The 19852-nt window shown below is 47.1% G+C and overlaps 2 protein-coding genes across 21 annotated transcripts in view; one reads left to right on the top strand and one right to left on the bottom strand.

The window, feature by feature from the left end:
* The first annotated feature begins 746 nt into the window (after positions 1-746).
* LOC110499228 (Iroquois homeobox protein 5a) lies at positions 747-3457 on the top strand. Its single transcript, XM_021576229.3, has 3 exons — positions 747-1313; positions 1837-2239; positions 2459-3457. Exons 1-3 carry the CDS (start codon positions 1074-1076, stop codon positions 3154-3156), a joined length of 1341 nt encoding a protein of 446 aa, XP_021431904.2. The 5' UTR covers positions 747-1073; the 3' UTR covers positions 3157-3457.
* A 2938-nt stretch (positions 3458-6395) lies between these two features.
* ankrd27 (ankyrin repeat domain 27 (VPS9 domain)) overlaps positions 6396-19852 on the bottom strand; it is a 45752-nt gene continuing 32295 nt past the window's right edge. For all 20 annotated transcript variants that reach the window (XM_090217293.1, XM_090217320.1, XM_090217343.1 and 17 more), the window contains 4 exons: positions 9099-9272; positions 8929-9022; positions 8649-8730; positions 6396-8378 (listed from right to left, as the gene is read on the bottom strand). In XM_090217293.1, the coding sequence (XP_090073419.1) occupies positions 7988-8378; positions 8649-8730; positions 8929-9022; positions 9099-9272 (741 nt within the window). In that variant the 3' untranslated portion in view covers positions 6396-7987. The remainder of the gene's footprint in view (positions 8379-8648; positions 8731-8928; positions 9023-9098; positions 9273-19852) is intronic.

Below are 19852 nucleotides of genomic sequence, written 5' to 3'. Positions count from 1 at the left end.
CAACAATTTTGGAGGTGACTGTATATCTGCAATTGTTACAACTGAAGAACAGTACAAACAACGATCCCTCACAGTTAAAGGGGCAATCTGCGAATGGTAGGCTGCATCCATTTTTTGAATAAATGAATGATATATACTGTAGGCCTGCACATTGATTCCTAAAGAATATGACTTATACATTCCTCATGAGCTTATTCAACTGTTTGATTTCTACTCCACCAGAACCTAAAATACAGTGTAGGCTACTGCAAGCCTATTCACTCCAATGTTTCTAAACAATGGAAATGTCAATAAACACTGTATAGGTTAAAACTTTTGATATCATGGACGGTCAGTCATTGAATCCATAGAGGTGTCTATGAATATGAGAGTGGATACATTTATCTGGCCCCATTCTTCAGCTGTTTACCAAATCAGTGGTGGTGTTAATGCTTTGTTGTTGTTTGAACTGCAGTTTGCCTCCTTAACGGGAGTGCTTCTAATAAGATCATTAATCGATAGTTGACCCTAGATGAATATCATTTATTGTCTTAGGCTACAGGTAATACATAATATTGATTCGATAATAGGCTATCAGAATAATAGCTTAGTGTTTGTGTTTGTTTTGTTTTGTTTTGTGTGTGTGTGTGTGTGTGTGTGTGTGTGTGTGTGTGTGTGTGTGTGTGTGTGTGTGTGTGTGTGTACGCGCGCGCATTCACGGGGGTGGAGCTGACAATTATAGAATGAGGTTGCCTTTTTCCTCTGCTGACTCCCACTTGCAGGAGGAGCACTTGCCTCAGAATACTCAATTACCAGAGCCTGGCAGGTAGTGAGCATCGACAAAGTGTTCCGCTGGAAGGCTGCATGCAGACTACTTTTCCAGACAACTTGCTGCAGCAAACAACAACAAACCAACCGACGCAACAGTTCGTAATGTTATTGAATGGAATACGTATTTCACAAATGCGAACATTGAGGGAAAGGGCCTGTTTTCAGATGTGTTTCCATGCGCTAGTCTTGTGAGTGAACAACTAACCAGGTGAAAGCTCAAAAGTGGCCCTAAGTGGCTGACTTTAGGAGGTCACTCAGTCATCATGGCGTATCCTCAAGGATTTCTCTTCCAACCGTCGGTTTCTCTGGCTCTCCATTCCTGTCCCCCGTTCAGTTCCAGTGTGATTTTAGGAAGACCGAGGACAGATGAAATGGGCCGGCCGTCTACAGGCTCAGCCTTCGCGCCGTACACGGGATCACCGGCGTTCAATGGCACGTCGCCAGGCTTCAACTCTTACCTTCAGTACAGCGGAGAGCAGAGGGCGGCAATGAACTCGTTTGTGGTGAGTGAATACTGTACAGTTTAATAATTAACTAGGCACTTTGTAAAAACAAAAATGCCGTTCGTTTCCTTGAAAAGGCCTATTTGTATCCAGATTTTGGAACGAGTAGGCTGAAGTGTAGCCTTCTGATGCAAGGAGTAGACTATAATGTTTAATAAATATTTATAAAAGCTTCCTAATAAAAGCTTTAAGTAATTTATAATAAGTTATGCAATGATTAGTCACAATTATTTGCTAAACTTTGCAAAAGAAAATATAGAATTTTGAGTTAAAATAGTGTCCAATATTTAATCTGTCATAAATTGTGAATATACTGTGCCTAAATGTAAAGGCCTAGAATATACATCCATTTGTATCTCTAAATGTATCTCTAAATCAATAGAATTCTATTGGAAATTGAATTTCCAATAGAATTGGAAATGTAAGATCTGGAAATTACGAATATCGTATTTTAGGCTTGCCAGTCTTGTGCAGTCAATCTTGAAATAGATGATTATACATTGTCTGTCTATTGACTTTCTAGGGTTCCGCGTATGATCCTTCAGCCGGCATCACTGGCTCTTTAGAATATCACCCGTTTGGTGGTGCATTGGGCCCCTATCCATATGGCGACCCTGCATACAGGAAAAATGCTACTCGGGATGCGACTTCCACTCTCAAAGCGTGGCTCAATGAACATCGCAAAAACCCTTACCCCACCAAGGGCGAGAAGATCATGCTGGCAATCATCACCAAGATGACCCTTACCCAAGTGTCCACCTGGTTCGCTAACGCCAGAAGACGTTTGAAGAAAGAGAACAAAATGACGTGGAACCCGAGGAATAGAAGTGAGGATGAGGAAGAGGATGACAACATTGACCTGGAGAAGAATGACGACGACGACGAGCCACTCAAGCCCACAGCAGAAATTGGGTTGAAAAATGAAGGTTAGTTCAATTTTTTTTTTCAATAACGTTTATAAGTTGCAATAGGCCTAATTGTCTCAATAGGCATTTAATTGTTTTCAAAAGTTGTAAAAACTAAAATGTTGTCCTATTTCCATGTAATTCATTGCATAGGCTTACTGTTGCTTTCGTTAGACCTTGAAAGGGTGATTACTGTAATCCTTGGAACGATTTGGTCTAATTTATTCCATCTTCTTGCAGATGGACATCATCCACATCCAGTGGGAATCTCCCGTGAGAAAGAGGACAATAGCAGCAATGATATGGAACCTGTCTTAACTGATCCGGATTTAAAGGACCACGGGGACAGGAGAGTGCCCGAGATGCTGGGACCCACTACCACAGCATCTCCTCAAAACGTACACCTTGGAGCGGAGAGGGATTCAGACTCGGCGGACACGACAAGTCCACCTGCACCGAGGCGTAATGACACAGGCAACTCCAGCAATGCCACGTCAGTGATTGACTCGCCCCTTCCAGCCCCAAAACCTAAACTGTGGTCGCTGGCGGAGATTGCAACTTCTTCGGACAAATGTAAAGGATGTAGCGATGGTGCCCAGATCGTGTCCCGACAATTGCGCACAGAGATTCCGGCCAGTGTGTCATCTCCACCGCGAGCCGCTGCTCAGAATAATTTCCCTCACAGCGCAGCCCTTTCAAGACATGTCTATTATACATCTCCCTTTTTCCAGGGTTACTCAAACTATCATGGCGCTTTTGGACAGCTGCACAGCCCCGGATCCAACGTGGGGTCAGCGACACATTTAAATGGATTACATCAAACTATGTTGCACAGAGCCGAGGCACTGGCAAGAGATAGCAAAGCCAGGAGCCAAACACAGATAGATCTTTGTAAAGACTTGAGATATGAACTTAAGAAAGGTATGACACATGTTTAGTAGCCTGTGTGTTATTTGGTAAGCTATAGGCTCTATATAAACATTTATTTATTATCGAACTGGGAAAATAAAGGATATTTTCAGTGTGGAAAAGGAAACATTGAAAATGAGTATTCTTGTGAGTCCCTAAAAAGGCAACAAACGATTATTTAGGAATATGAATATTGAATATTACATTTTGCATTTTTTAAAGGATAATGTTTAATATCTGAAGAAAGTAAAGTGCATTCCTTTGTCAAAACGCGTGGTGAATATTTAATCATTAAAGAAGAGTTTTATTGAAGTCTTTCTGAGAAGAAAAGCGTGTTACTCTGTCATTTATATTTAACTTTGGTCGTTCATTATGCAAACTATCTTATTTTTTATCAAGTTAATTTCATAGCATGGCTGCAATGTTTGACATCTGTGCCTTGTCAAATAACCACAGCCATGTTATGCACATAACTACACACAGAAAGTTGCCAATGCGGCAAAAGTATTGGATTAAAAAACAATGCATTATTGTATTAACTGCATTATCAAAGCACCATTCCAATAAGTAATATATATGCATTTCAATAAGGATAAATCATTCTCAAAATTCCCCCTGCATGTAGCCAGGCTAGATTTTAGTAGCAATTACACGAAGCAACTGTGGAAAATGTAGGCCTAATCCCCATATCTGTTTTTATTTTTTATTTATTTTAAAGTTGAGCAGGGAGGAAATTAAATATGATCACAGCACAAAAATATTCCTCGTAAACCAGGCCTATCTGCGTTTCGAAAATATTAACAGTTAAGAAGCTTACATTTTCCAAGGCCATCTTGAAGGAATTAAGTGTTTACGTTCGAAAATGTTATCCTGAAGGAGGGGATTTCTCTTGATCCTGGAATTCGAAGAGCCAAACAGCAACAAAACATGCAGAGAAGAGTAAGAAAAGCGTATCACAGTGTACTAAACTCAGCGCACTTAGTGCACAATGACTTAAAAGGCTATGTAAAAATCCCTAAGGTATTTAAAGCAATTCCATGTTTTCTGTGTTGCAGTGATTTTTCGTGACTTTCTGCATAGGCTATTTTTCTCAAGTCTCTTGATATTGAAGTCCTTTTTTAAACGGATAACTAACAGAGAAAGTGTGTATGAAACATCAATACATTGTGTCAATGGACGTTTAAACGTTTCCTGAGACGTTCTATAGTCTGAGACACACCATCATTTTACTCAAAACGTTAAAAGATTATAAAAACATTTGGACATTTTCATGTTTCTGTTGTCTTGGATTCAGTAAAAGCTCAGGTTACACAAAGGTCATAAGAAATATAAATGCTGTTTGTTTAAACTCAAATTGACAGTGTATGGATACATTTTTCATGATGGCAAAATATGACCTTTTTTTAATAGTACAGGATATCTACCCATTTAGTTTTATAGAGTTACTTCTAGGTCCCAGCTACATACACAAATAGAAGCCAATGGGCCAAATCCAATCCACCACCGTCTCAAAAAGGAGTTCAAATACTAGAAATAACTACAAAATCATCAAATTATCAAGCAGTAATTTATGGATTATATTAGTATAATATTACTGCTGACTTGGTCCATATCACCCATTCAAACTATTGGCCTGTGACCTCTTTTTCTTCTTTAAAAAAAAACCTTATTAATAAAATCTAAAGAATATCTCTGCTGTAACTTTATCATACCAAAGACACAACCTTATCAATTATTATTTAGGAGCAGTCCACTGTATATTAACTCAAACATTGACATTTGCAGTGAAGTAATTGTTTGATTGGCTTTAGGGCCCATATGTCTCTCTTTCCCAACTGTGTTGTGCATTGAGGCTAAACACCACCAGACATCAATCAAATTTGTATTCGTAACATGCGTCGTAAACAACAGGTGTAGACGCTGCTGGGGCATTCTCAACCAGTGTGAGGTCCACTCTGCATGGGATAACCCCTAGGACTACCAGATGTTAGGATCTGATATCACCTAGCCCCCTGCCATGCAGTCCCTTCACCCTCTTCTCCCCTTCTCTACTCCCTCGCTCCAGGACCTCTATAAAAGCAGCTGGTCTCACAGTGTTGGTTTTCAGACGCAGATCTTTGTGTTGAACGGCCCAGTCTCTGGTCTTTGAGGGCTGAGGTAATGTTGTGCCTCGATACAAGCAGTCTCTTCCCACATTAAGCACATACATACAGTACCTTTCATATGAAAAATAAAATAAATACAATCCATGTGTAAGGCTTGCATTTCAATAGAGCAACGTTTCAAAGTGCTTTACATTTAATGACCTCGTGAGTCATCCTCACATTTTACATTGTTTAACCCAATCGAGTGTGTTACAGTAAGGTTGGAACCAAAGCCTGCACACCCAGTAGCTTTCCAGGAGGGTAGACAGACAGACATATATATATATATATATATATATATATATATAGTGTGTCTATGCATATGTTCCCCAAACTTGGTCCTGGGTCCTCCATGGTTTGGGAAACCCTGGTGTAACGACTGTAGCCGTAACTTTGCCTGAAGTGCCCTCTAGTGCCACTAAAAAGATGCAGCAGCCACAGACACCCAAGCAAAACCCACTTACTGCATTCCTCACGGAATATGGTCTAGGTAAAGTAGCTGCACACGAGCAACATTTTGTAGTAGTCCAGGAGTATTCTCCCGCTCTGTGGAAGACACATTGCACTCATAACTGTCCCCTGATGTGAGCCGGGAGGCTGGAGCTCATAATGGCACCTGCCCCAAAGTAGTGTACTTCTTGACTCCCATATGTCCCCTAAGCAGACGGCCACGGAGTACGCTTCTGTGAGGACCATGCAGAGAGAACGCCCAGGGTCTGCCTGGATGACATGAACACCATGTTGACAGTGACATACATGACCTATCAGGGCAGTATGGACTCCCTGGTGCCACAGCAGAAAGCAACATTATTAGACAGAGGCTCAGCTGTTGTCTCTGCTTGCTCACTCTCCTGGTGGCACCTAGGGCCCTCGTCTCACTGGATCGCTGTTGGATCACAAGTGGAGGAAGGCCAATCTCATTGAAGGACAAACACCGCCATCTAGTGGTGGATACCATAACATTCAAATGAGTAGAATGGGCATCCTTAAAGCACAATCAGCAGTTGAAACATTGACAAAGCGTCCTCCGCGCCCCTATATACTGTAGTGTATAGTGTTTGTTTATAACCTTGTTTAACTACAATATTTGTACTTTGGGTTCTGATGGGGCAACACAATTGAACTAAGCTCATGAGGCATTTTATTGAAGAATCAAATGGGTACATATAATGTATCACTCCAAAATGTACATACCAAGTCTAGAATGACCCTTTAAAATATTTTAACAGTATAAAAGTCATAACATTAGAAACTTACCAAGCATATAGATCCTAAAGCACAAATTTATTTTTTTAATAACTGGCCCACACCTGCAAAGAACAGACCAAATGACAATAGATCATGGGTTTATTTATTGTTCACTGCCTCAACATTCAAAATAAAATACTTTAGTACATAAATTAATATTGAAATTGGAGTGGATAACTACTAATGCATATACCAAAACGGTCACCTTGTATTTTTATTTCATCCGTACGCTGATTGATGCTAGTCTTTTGTGTTAAATATACTGTTATGTGCTGGAAAAATGATCATTTAAAATAATGTCAATTCAAAAAGAGCTACAGACATTTCAGAGTGTTGTTGACAGAAAACAAAATGATAGGAGTAAAGTGCAAACTCCCGATAGCATCGGTTGGGTCCTATATGGTCTTGCTTGGCAGGATCAACTGCCATAGAGGTGAAACAGAATTTTCTGCTGAATGATAAATAAGCACTTTTTGCAATATATTGTGGTTGTTTTTACATGTACCCATTTCCATGGCATGTGTTACATCAGAATACAGTAAAGATGGTAGTTAATGTCTATGGCAGTTGTACTGCATTTGAGAATATAGTAACACAACTACAGTACAATTTCTGGCGTCAACAAATTGAGCTACTCACTGTATATAGATGTATATACATTGCTCCCTCTATCTACAGAGCAACCAAGAAAACTGTGTGTGACATTCAGTGGGATACAAGTGTGGCCTTACTGTGCATAGTCATTCAGATGTCACACCAGGGAGGTCATGTGTTATAGATGGGTTGAAAAGGGGAATTGATGGTTTTTCTAAAAAGGGAATAACTAACGCAGTCAATTAAAAATGATATCCAAACCTGAGAAGTGTAATAAAAAAACTAAATTGTTAGGAATAAAAACAGAGCCCTGATTGTACATGTTGAAATAAAACCCTGTCAGATGCAAGAGGAGCATAGATGCAGATGATCCTATCAAGTAAACCAACTTTCTTCATCGTGATATGCTATAATGTCACTGTTAGAACGTTCGATCTACTCTCTTTAAGAAAAGAGTGAGCAACCAAATAAAAAATGTACTAAAACAGAAATGACATTCGCATGAAGTTGAATTAACATGATTTGTTACCCTTTTTTCCTGAAGGCAAGGTGAAAAAGTGCTTTCAATAACAGTCAGTATAGAAGTCCTCTTTCTGTAACTAGAACTAGGCTCCACTCGTCTCTGGTTAACCCACTTGGTGCAAGTTCTCCCGTCTGGGGTCTGCCTCAACCATACGTTCCTTAAAGGATCTCCATTTATCCACCAGGTCTTCTACCAGCTCTTTGGGTCAGCTACCAGCCTCTGGACAGCATCTTTTCCACTGTAAATCTGTATCTGGTGAGGACATCTTTTTCATGTCCTTCTCGGTCTTTGTCTCCTTCATTGACTTGGCTAGGTGTGTGTAACGGGTCGCTGCTGGTTGTTTGTAGGGTATTAGAGGGGTCGTTGGCTGTGCGTGTGTATTTGAACGCCCATCAGCTGTGTACTTGATACGTCAGGTGTGTGTATGTCAGGCTCACCGGGAGTGTCTGAAGGGTCTTCGGCTACATGTGTGTCCACCTTAACCTCTCCTGTGTGTCTCAGGTCCCGGGCCCACTGAGGGAATGGGGGGTGCTCTGTGTCCACGGTGTGACAGTGGCTCAGGACCCTCTCGCTGTCCCTGTGGTACCCAGGCGGGGGGCTTCCCTCTGGGCTGGAGCAGATGCTGAAAGGCCCACTGCTCTCCAGGGTCACCCCCCGCCTCAGCTTCCTCCTCTGGGCAGTGGGTGAGTTGATGGAAGGCACACTGGTGTCCCTGGGAAGACCTTTCTTCATCTGCTGAACTCTGCAAACATCATCCCTTTTAATAAACTTACATTTTAAAAGGAACTGCTATGTTTCAGTGCAGTTCCTTAAAAAATGTAAGTTTATGACAAAAGTTGTATTGTAGACCTCTTTGTTGACTCTGCTTAAAACATTTCTCTATACTTTCTAGAAAACATTTGACATCTAACTCAACTACAAACAAACTCCACATGGTCATCTAATACGTTTCGCAAACTCAAGTGAAAATATTCCACTAGGAGACACAAGTCATCCTTTCCATGAGACCAACCTGTTGATTGACTGGGCCAGCTTCTGACATCTTCCATTGGTATTATGCTGATGGAGCTTGAACCTCTGGACAAATGAATGGGCTGTGATTGGGAGAAAAGAGTTAGACACTAGCATACCACGGGAATGCATTCTGTGGCATAAGATAGAGACATCGGAAGATCGTCACCATCTTCAAACTGTGGCTAAGACTTGTCACTGTGTTGGTTGTGGCACATCTCTACTGTTACCCTCTAGCAGGTCAAGGAAAATGTGGCTGGTGTCAATACTGGCTCTCTTACCCAAAGCCCCCTTGGGCACAGAGAGCAGTTTGATTGGTTCAGCATCAGGGGAGAGTCCAGAAGCCTTCTGAAGAATCCTCAGGATCTCAGTGTTCTGTAGATACATTTAATAAATTATTCTCTCCCTCTCGGATCTGCCACTGAACATACAGTAGCTGTTCTATTCTCACCTTGCCCCCAGTCTCCTTGCCACAATCCAGTGCTGTCCTCTGTCTCCGGTTCCTCATGTGGACCAGGGCTCCAGCCTGCAGTAACAGCTCCACCAGAGCCAGGTGACCTCCCCTCACAGCCTCATGCAGGGCCGTGTTCCCCTGGTTGTTGGACAGGTTCACTGACGCATTGCTCTGGAGGCCCATAGAACACACATTGTAAAGAGTAACAATTGGCCTCTGTCTTCACCTGCAGCAGGATGGTGTGTGTGTGTGTGTGTGTGTGTGTGTAGCAGGATGGTGTGTGTGTAGCAGGATGGTGTGTGTGTGTGTGTGTGTGTGTAGCAGGATGGTGTGTGTGTGTGTGTGTAGCAGGATGGTGTGTGTGTGTGTGTAGCAGGATGGTGTGTGTGTAGCAGGATGGTGTGTGTGTGTGTAGCAGGATGGTGTGTGTGTGTGTGTGTGTGTGTGTAGCAGGATGGTGTGTGTGTGTGTGTGTGTAGCAGGATGGTGTGTGTGTGTGTGTGTGTGTAGCAGGATGGTGTGTGTGTGTGTAGCAGGATGGTGTGTGTGTGTGTGTGTGTCTGCAGCAGGATGGTGTGTGTGTGTGTGTGTGTCTGCAGCAGGATGGTGTGTGTGTGTGCGTGTGTGTGTCTGCAGCAGGATGGTGTGTGTGTGTGCGTGTGTGTGTCTGCAGCAGGATGGAGTGTGTGTGCGTGTGTGTGTCTGCAGCAGGATGGTGTGTGTGTGTGTGTCTGCAGCAGGATGGTGTGTGTGTGTGTGTCTGCAGCAGGATGGTGTGTGTGTGTGTGTCTGCAGCAGGATGGTGTGTGTGTGTGTGTGTGTGTGTGTCTGCAGCAGGATGGTGTGTGTGTGTGTGTGTGTGTGTCTGAAGCAGGATGGTGTGTGTGTGTGTGTGTCTGCAGCAGGATGGTGTGTGTGTGTGTGTCTGCAGCAGGATGGTGTGTGTGTGTGTGTGTGTGTCTGCAGCAGGATGGTGTGTGTGTGTGTGTGTGTGTGTCTGCAGCAGGATGGTGTGTGTGTGTGTGTGTGTGTGTGTGTGTGTGTGTGTGTGTGTCTGCAGCAGGATGGTGTGTGTGTGTGTGTGTGTCTGCAGCAGGATGGTGTGTGTGTGTGTGTGTGTGTCTGCAGCAGGATGGTGTGTGTGTGTGTGTGTGTGTGTCTGCAGCAGGATGGTGTGTGTGTGTGTGTGTGTGTGTGTGTAGCAGGATGGTGTGTGTGTGTGTGTGTAGCAGGATGGTGTGTGTGTGTGTGTGTGTGTGTGTGTGTGTGTGTGTGTGTGTGTGTGTGTGTGTGTGTGTGTGTGTGTGTGTGTGTGCAGCAGGATGGTGTGTGTGTGTGTGTGTCTGCAGCAGGATGGTGTGTGTGTGTGTGTGTCTGCAGCAGGATGGTGTGTGTGTGTGTGTGTGTGTGTCTGCAGCAGGATGGTGTGTGTGTGTGTGTGTGTGTCTGCAGCAGGATGGTGTGTGTGTGTGTGTGTGTGTGTCTGCAGCAGGATGGTGTGTGTGTGTGTGTGTGTGTGTCTGCAGCAGGATGGTGTGTGTGTGTGTGTGTCTGCAGCAGGATGGTGTGTGTGTGTGTGTGTGTCTGCAGCAGGATGGTGTGTGTGTGTGTGTGTGTGTGTCTGCAGCAGGATGGTGTGTGTGTGTGTGTGTGTGTGTGTCTGCAGCAGGATGGTGTGTGTGTGTGTGTGTGTGTCTGCAGCAGGATGGTGTGTGTGTGTGTGTGTGTGTCTGCAGCAGGATGGTGTGTGTGTGTGTGTGTGTGTGTAGCAGGATGGTGTGTGTGTGTGTGTGTGTGTGTGTAGCAGGATGGTGTGTGTGTGTGTGTAGCAGGATGGTGTGTGTGTGTGTGTGTGTGTGTGTGTGTCTGCAGCAGGATGGTGTGTGTGTGTGTGTGTGTGTGTCTGCAGCAGGATGGTGTGTGTGTGTGTGTGTGTGTGTGTGTCTGCAGCAGGATGGTGTGTGTGTGTGTGTGTGTGTGTGTGTGTGTGTGTGTGGTGTGTCTGCAGCAGGATGGTGTGTGTGTGTGTGTGTCTGCAGCAGGATGGTGTGTGTGTGTGTGTGTGTGTGTGTGTGTGTAGCAGGATGGTGTGTGTGTGTGTGTGTGTGTGTGTGTGTAGCAGGATGGTGTGTGTGTGTGTGTGTGTGTGTGTGTAGCAGGATGGTGTGTGTGTGTGTGTGTGTGTGTGTGTGTGTGTGTGTGTGTGTGTGTGTGTGTGTGTGTCTGCAGCAGGATGGTGTGTGTGTGTGTGTCTGCAGCAGGATGGTGTGTGTGTGTGTGTGTCTGCAGCAGGATGGTGTGTGTGTGTGTCTGCAGCAGGATGGTGTGTGTGTGTGTGTGTGTGTCTGCAGCAGGATGGTGTGTGTGTGTGTGTGTCTGCAGCAGGATGGTGTGTGTGTGTGTGTCTGCAGCAGGATGGTGTGTGTGTGTGTGTGTGTGTGTGTCTGCAGCAGGATGGTGTGTGTGTGTGTGTGTGTCTGCAGCAGGATGGTGTGTGTGTGTGTGTGTGTGTCTGCAGCAGGATGGTGTGTGTGTGTGTGTGTGTGTCTGCAGCAGGATGGTGTGTGTGTGTGTGTGTGTGTGTGTGTCTGCAGCAGGATGGTGTGTGTGTGTGTGTGTGTGTGTGTCTGCAGCAGGATGGTGTGTGTGTGTGTGTGTAGCAGGATGGTGTGTGTGTGTGTAGCAGGATGGTGTGTGTGTGTGTGTAGCAGGATGGTGTGTGTGTGTGTTTGTAGCAGGATGGTGTGTGTGTGTGTTTGTAGCAGGATGGTGTGTGTGTGTGTGTGTGGCAGGATGGTGTGTGTGTGTGTAGGAGGATGGTGTGTGTGTGTGTAGCAGGATGGTTGGTGTGTGTGTGTGTGTGTGTGTGTGTAGCAGGATGGTGTGTGTGTGTCTGCAGCAGGATGGTGTGTGTGTGTGTCTGTGTGTGTGTGTGTGTGTGTCTCTGCAGCAGGATGGTGTGTGTGTGTGTGTCTCTGCAGCAGGATGGTGTGTGTGTGTGTGTGTGTCTCTGCAGCAGGATGGTGTGAGTGTGTGTGTGTGTGTGTGTGTGTGTGTGTGTCTCTGCAGCAGGATGGTGTGAGTGTGTGTGTGTGTGTGTGTGTGTGTGTGTGTCTCTGCAGCAGGATGGTGTGAGTGTGTGTGTGTGTGTGTGTCTGCAGCAGGATGGTGTGTGTGTGTGTGTGTGTGTGTGTGTGTGTGTGTGTGTCTGCAGCAGGATGGTGTGTGTGTGTGTGTCTCTGCAGCAGGATGGTGTGTAGCAGGATGGTGTGTGTGTGTGCGTGTGTGTAGCAGGATGGTCTGTGTGTGTGTGTGTGTGTGTAGCAGGATGGTGTGTGTGTGTGTGTGTGTGTGTGTGTGTGTAGCAGGATGGTGTGTGTGTGTGTGTGTGTAGCAGGATGGTGTGTGTGTGTGTGTGTGTGTGTGTGTGTGTGTGTGCAGCATGATGGTGTGTGTGTGTGTGTGTGTAGAAGGATGGTGTGTGTGTGTGTGTCTGCAGCAGGATGGTGTGTGTGTGTGTGTGTGTGTCTGCAGCAGGATGGTGTGTGTGTGTGTGTGTGTGTGTGTGTGTGTGTGTGTCTGCAGCAGGATGGTGTGTGTGTGTGTGTCTCTGCAGCAGGATGGTGTGTAGCAGGATGGTGTGTGTGTGTGCGTGTGTGTAGCAGGATGGTGTGTGTGTGTGTGTGTGTAGCAGGATGGTCTGTGTGTGTGTGTGTGTGTGTAGCAGGATGGTGTGTGTGTGTGTGTGTGTGTGTGTGTGTGTAGCAGGATGGTGTGTGTGTGTGTGTGTGTAGCAGGATGGTGTGTGTGTGTGTGTGTGTGTGTGTGTGTGTGTAGCAGGATGGTGTGTGTGTGTGTGTGTGTGTGTGTGTGTGTGTGTGCAGCATGATGGTGTGTGTGTGTGTGTGTGTAGCAGGATGGTTGGTGTGTGTGTGTGTGTGTGTGTGTGTAGCAGGATGGTGTGTGTGTGTGTGTGTGTGTGTGTCTGCAGCAGGATGGTGTGTGTGTGTGTCTCTGCAGCAGGATGGTGTGTGTGTGTGTGTGTGTGTGTGCAGCATGATGGTGTGTGTGTGTGTGTGTGTGTGTGTAGCATGATGGTGTGTGTGTGTGTGTGTGTGTCTGCAGCAGCATGGTGTGTGTGTGTGTGTGTGTGTGTAGCATGATGGTGTGTGTGTGTGTGTGTGTAGCATGATGGTGTGTGTGTGTGTGTGTGTGTAGCATGATGGTGTGTGTGTGTGTGTGTGTGTGTGTAGCATGATGGTGTGTGTGTGTGTGTGTGTAGCATGATGGTGTGTGTGTGTGTGTGTGTGTGTGTGTGTGTGTGCAGCAGGATGGTGTGTGTGTGTTTGTAGCAGGATGGTGTGTGTGTGTGTTTGTAGCAGGATGGTGTGTGTGTGTGTGTGTGGCAGGATGGTGTGTGTGTGTGTAGGAGGATGGTGTGTGTGTGTGTAGCAGGATGGTTGGTGTGTGTGTGTGTGTGTGTGTGTGTGTGTAGCAGGATGGTGTGTGTGTGTGTGTGTGTGTGTCTGCAGCAGGATGGAGTGTGTGTGTGTCTCTGCAGCAGGATGGTGTGTGTGTGTGTGTGTGTGTGTGTGTCTCTGCAGCAGGATGGTGTGTGTGTGTGTGTGTGTGTGTGTGTGCAGCATGATGGTGTGTGTGTGTGTGTGTAGCATGATGGTGTGTGTGTGTGTGTGTGTGTGTGTGTGTGTAGCATGATGGTGTGTGTGTGTGTGTGTGTGTGTGTGTGTGTGTGTCTGCAGCATGATGGTGTGTGTGTGTGTGTGTGTGTGTAGCATGATGGTGTGTGTGTGTGTGTGTGTGTGTGTGTAGCATGATGGTGTGTGTGTGTGTGTGTGTGTGTGTGTGTGTGTCTGCAGCATGATGGTGTGTGTGTGTCTGCAGCATGATGGTGTGTGTGTGTGTGTAGCATGATGGTGTGTGTGTGTGTGTGTCTGCAGCAGCATGGTGTGTGTGTGTGTGTGTGTGTGTGTGTGTGTGTGTGTGTCTGCAGCATGATGGTGTGTGTGTGTGTGTGTGTAGCATGATGGTGTGTGTGTGTGTGTCTGCAGCAGCATGGTGTGTGTGTGTGTGTGTAGCATGATGGTGTGTGTGTGTGTGTGTGTGTGTGTGTGTGTGTGTGCAGCAGGATGGTGTGTGTGTGTGTAGCATGATGGTGTGTGTGTGTGTGTGTGTGCAGCAGGATGGTGTGTGTGTGTGTGTAGCATGATGGTGTGTGTGTGTGTGTGTGTGTGTAGCATGATGGTGTGTGTGTGTGTGTGCGTGTGTGTGTTATATCCTTCCTGTTTGGCCCTGTCCGGGGGTGTCCTCGGAGTGGGCCACAGTGTCTCCTGACCCCTCCTGTCTCAGCCTCCAGTATTTATGCTGCAGTAGTTTGTGTGTCGGGGGGCTAGGGTCAGTTTGTTATATCTGGAGTACTTCTCCTGTCCTATTCGGTGTCCTGTGTGAATCTAAGTGTGCGTTCTCTAATTCTCTCCTTCTCTCTTTCGGAGGACCTGAGCCCTAGGACCATGCCCCAGGACTACCTAACATGATGACTCCTTGCTGTCCCCAGTCCACCTGGCTGTGCTGCTGCTCCAGTTTCAACTGTTCTGCCTTATTATTATTCGACCATGCTGATCATTTATGAACATTTGAACATCTTGGCCATGTTCTGTTATAATCTCCACCCGGCACAGCCAGAAGAGGACTGGCCATCCCACATATGCTCTCTCTAATTCTCTCTTTCTTTCTCTCTCTCGGAGGACCTGAGCCCTAGGACCATGCCCCAGGAATACCTGACATGATGACTCCTTGCTGTCCCCAGTCCACCGGACTGTGCTGCTGCTCCAGTTTCAACTATTCTGCCTTATTATTATTCGACCATGCTGGTCATTTATGAACATTTGAACATCTTGACCATGTTTTGTTATAATCTCCACCCGGCACAGCCAGAAGAGGACTGGCCACCCCACATAGCCTGGTTCCTCTCTAGGTTTCTTCCTAGGTTTTGGCCTTTCTAGGGAGTTTTTCCTAGCCACCGTGCTTCTTCACCTGCATTGCTTGCTGTTTGGGGTTTTAGGCTGGGTTTCTGTACAGCACTTTGAGATATCAGCTGATGTACGAAGGGCTATATAAAATAAATTTGATTGATTGATTGATTTGTAGCATGATGGTGTGTGTGTGTGTGTGTGTGTGTGTGTGTGTAGCAGGATGGTGTGTGTGTGTGTGTGTGTAGCAGGATGGTGTGTGTGTGTGTGCGTGTGTGTGTGTGTCTGCAGCAGGATGGTGTGTGTGTGTGTCTGCAGCAGGATGGTGTGTGTGTGTGTCTGCAGCAGGATGGTGTGTGTGTGTGTGTGTGTGTCTGCAGCAGGATGGTGTGTGTGTGTGTGTGTGTCTGCAGCAGGATGGTGTGTGTGTGTGTGTGTGTGTCTGCAGCATGATGGTGTGTGTGTGTGTGTCTGCAGCATGATGGTGTGTGTGTGTGTGTGTCTGCAGCATGATGGTGTGTGTGTGTGTGTGTCTGCAGCAGGATGGTGTGTGTGTGTGTGTGTGTCTGCAGCAGGATGGTGTGTGTGTGTGTGTGTGTGTCTGCAGCAGGATGGTGTGTGTGTGTGTGTGTGTGTCTGCAGCAGGATGGTGTGTGTGTGTGTGTCTGCAGCAGGATGGTGTGTGTGTGTCTGCAGCAGGATGGTGTGTGTGTGTCTGCAGCAGGATGGTGTGTGTGTGTGTGTGTGTGTGTCTGCAGCAGGATGGTGTGTGTGTGTGTGTGTGTGTCTGCAGCAGGATGGTGTGTGTGTGTGTGTGTGTGTGTCTCTGCAGCAGGATGGTGTGTGTGTGTCTGCAGCAGGATGGTGTGTGTGTGTGTGTGTGTGTGTGTCTCTGCAGCAGGATGGTGTGCGTGTGTCTGCAGCAGGATGGTGTGTGTGTGTGTGTGTGTGTGTCTGCAGCAGGATGGTGTGTGTGTGTGTGTGTGTGTGTGTGTGTCTGCAGCAGGATGGTGTGTGTGTGTGTGTGTGTGTGTCTGCAGCAGGATGGTGTGTGTGTGTGTGTGTGTGTCTGCAGCAGGATGGTGTGTGTGTGTGTGTGTGTCTGCAGCAGGATGGTGTGTGTGTGTGTGTGTGTGTCTGCAGCAGGATGGTGTGTGTGTGTGTGTGTGTGTGTGTGTGTGTGTGTGTGTGTGTGTCTGCAGCAGGATGGTGTGTGTGTGTGTGTGTGTGTGTGTGTGTGTGTGTGTCTGCAGCAGGATGGTGTGTGTGTGTGTGTGTGTGTCTGCAGCAGGATGGTGTGTGTGTGTGTGTGTGTGTGTGTGTGTGTGTGTGTGTCTGCAGCAGGATGGTGTGTGTGTGTGTGTCTGCAGCAGGATGGTGTGTGTGTGTGTGTGTCTGCAGCAGGATGGTGTGTGTGTGTGTGTGTGTCTGCAGCAGGATGGTGTGTGTGTGTGTGTGTGTCTGCAGCAGGATGGTGTGTGTGTGTGTGTGTGTCTGCAGCAGGATGGTGTGTGTGTGTGTGTGTGTCTGCAGCAGGATGGTGTGTGTGTGTGTGTGTGTGTGTGTGTCTGCAGCAGGATGGTGTGTGTGTGTGTGTGTGTGTGTGTGTCTGCAGCAGGATGGTGTGTGTGTGTGTGTGTGTCTGCAGCAGGATGGTGTGTGTGTGTGTGTCTGCAGCAGGATGGTGTGTGTGTGTGTGTCTGCAGCAGGATGGTGTGTGTGTGTGTGTGTCTGCAGCAGGATGGTGTGTGTGTGTGTGTCTGCAGCAGGATGGTGTGTGTGTGTGTGTGTGTGTCTGCAGCAGGATGGTGTGTGTGTGTGTGTGTGTCTGCAGCAGGATGGTGTGTGTGTGTGTGTGTGTCTGCAGCAGGATGGTGTGTGTGTGTGTTGTGTGTGTGTGTGTGTGTGTGCAGAAGGATGGTGTGTGTGTGTGTCTGCAGCAGGATGGTGTGTGTGTGTGTGTCTGCAGCAGGATGGTGTGTGTGTGTGTGTGTGTGTGTGTGTGTGTGTGTGTGTGTGTGTGTGTGTCTGCAGCAGGATGGTGTGTGTGTGTGTGTGTGTGTGTGTCTGCAGCAGGATGGTGTGTGTGTGTGTGTGTGTGTGTCTGCAGCAGGATGGTGTGTGTGTGTGTGTGTGTGTGTGTGTGTGTGTGTGTGTGTCTGCAGCAGGATGGTGTGTGTGTGTGTGTGTAGCAGGATGGTGTGTGTGTGTGTGTAGCAGGATGGTGTGTGTGTGTGTGTAGCATGATGGTGTGTGTGTGTGTTTGTAGCAGGATGGTGTGTGTGTGTGTGTTTGTAGCAGGATGGTGTGTGTGTGTGTGTGTGGCAGGATGGTGTGTGTGTGTGTAGGAGGATGGTGTGTGTGTGTAGCAGGATGGTTGGTGTGTGTGTGTGTGTGTGTGTGTGTGTCTGCAGCAGGATGGTGTGTGTGTGTGTCTGTGTGTGTGTGTCTCTGCAGCAGGATGGTGTGTGTGTGTGTGTCTCTGCAGCAGGATGGTGTGTGTGTGTGTGTGTGTGTGTGTGTCTCTGCAGCAGGATGGTGTGAGTGTGTGTGTGTGTGTGTGTGTGTGTGTCTCTGCAGCAGGATGGTGTGAGTGTGTGTGTGTGTGTGTGTGTGTGTGTGTGTGTGTGTGTGTGTGTGTGTGTGTGTAGAAGGATGGTGTGTGTGTGTGTGTCTGCAGCAGGATGGTGTGTGTGTGTGTGTCTGCAGCAGGATGGTGTGTGTGTGTGTGTGTGTGTAGCAGGATGGTCTGTGTGTGTGTGTGTGTGTGTGTGTGTGTGTGTGTGTGTGTAGCAGGATGGTGTGTGTGTGTGTGTGTGTAGCAGGATGGTGTGTGTGTGTGTGTGTGTGTGTGTAGCAGGATGGTGTGTGTGTGTGTGTGTGTAGCAGGATGGTGTGTGTGTGTGTGTGTGTGTGTGTGTGTGTGTGTGTAGCAGGATGGTGTGTGTGTGTGTGTGTGTGTGTGTGTGTGTGTGTGTGCAGCATGATGGTGTGTGTGTGTGTGTTTGTAGCAGGATGGTGTGTGTGTGTGTTTGTAGCAGGATGGTGTGTGTGTGTGTGGCAGGATGGTGTGTGTGTGTGTAGGAGGATGGTGTGTGTGTGTGTAGCAGGATGGTTGGTGTCTGTGTGTGTGTGTGTGTGTGTAGCAGGATGGTGTGTGTGTGTGTGTCTGCAGCAGGATGGTGTGTGTGTGTGTCTCTGCAGCAGGATGGTGTGTGTGTGTGTGTGTGTGTGTGCAGCATGATGGTGTGTGTGTGTGTGTGTGTGTGTGTGTGTGTGTAGCATGATGGTGTGTGTGTGTGTGTGTGTGTGTGTGTGTGTGTAGCATGATGGTGTGTGTGTGTGTGTGTAGCATGATGGTGTGTGTGTGTGTGTGTCTGCAGCAGCATGGTGTGTGTGTGTGTGTGTGTGTGTGTGTGTAGCATGATGGTGTGTGTGTGTGTGTGTGTAGCATGATGGTGTGTGTGTGTGTAGCATGATGGTGTGTGTGTGTGTGTGTGTGTGTGTGTGCAGCAGGATGGTGTGTGTGTGTTTGTAGCAGGATGGTGTGTGTGTGTGTTTGTAGCAGGATGGTGTGTGTGTGTGTGTGTGTGGCAGGATGGTGTGTGTGTGTGTAGGAGGATGGTGTGTGTGTGTGTAGCAGGATGGTTGGTGTGTGTGTGTGTGTGTGTGTGTGTGTGTGTGTGTGTGTGTGTGTGTGTGTGTGTGTGTGTGTGTAGCAGGATGGTGTGTGTGTGTGTGTGTGTGTGTGTCTGCAGCAGGATGGTGTGTGTGTGTGTCTCTGCAGCAGGATGGTGTGTGTGTGTGTGTGTGTGTCTCTGCAGCAGGATGGTGTGTGTGTGTGTGTGTGTGCAGCATGATGGTGTGTGTGTGTGTGTGTGTGTGTAGCATGATGGTGTGTGTGTGTGTGTGTGTGTGTGTAGCATGATGGTGTGTGTGTGTAGCATGATGGTGTGTGTGTGTGTGTGTGTGTGTGTGTGTGTGTGTGTGTCTGCAGCATGATGGTGTGTGTGTGTGTGTAGCATGATGGTGTGTGTGTGTGTGTGTCTGCAGCAGCATGGTGTGTGTGTGTGTGTGTGTGTGTGTGTGTGTGTGTGTGTGTGTGTGTGTGTGTGTGTGTAGCATGATGGTGTGTGTGTGTGTGTGTGTGTGTGTGTGCAGCAGGATGGTGTGTGTGTGTGTGTAGCATGATGGTGTGTGTGTGTGTGTGTGTGTAGCATGATGGTGTGTGTGTGTGTGTGTGCGTGTGTGTGTTATATCCTTCCTGTTTGGCCCTGTCCGGGGGTGTCCTCGGAGTGGGCCACAGTGTCTCCTGACCCCTCCTGTCTCAGCCTCCAGTATTTATGCTGCAGTAGTTTGTGTGTCGGGGGGCTAGGGTCAGTTTGTTATATCTGGAGTACTTCTCCTGTCCTATTCGGTGTCCTGTGTGAATCTAAGTGTGCGTTCTCTAATTCTCTCCTTCTCTCTTTCGGAGGACCTGAGCCCTAGGACCATGCCCCAGGACTACCTGACATGATGACTCCTTGCTGTCCCCAGTCCACCTGGCTGTGCTGCTGCTCCAGTTTCAACTGTTCTGCCTTATTATTATTCGACCATGCTGATCATTTATGAACATTTGAACATCTTGGCCATGTTCTGTTATAATCTCCACCCGGCACAGCCAGAAGAGGACTGGCCATCCCACATATGCTCTCTCTAATTCTCTCTTTCTTTCTCTCTCTCGGAGGACCTGAGCCCTAGGACCATGCCCCAGGAATACCTGAC

Source organism: Oncorhynchus mykiss, chromosome 2, assembly GCF_057628025.1.
Source record: "Oncorhynchus mykiss isolate SJ-2025 chromosome 2, ASM5762802v1, whole genome shotgun sequence".
Taxonomy (NCBI): Eukaryota; Metazoa; Chordata; class Actinopteri; order Salmoniformes; family Salmonidae; genus Oncorhynchus; species Oncorhynchus mykiss.
This window is presented reverse-complemented; position numbering and strand designations above follow the sequence as displayed.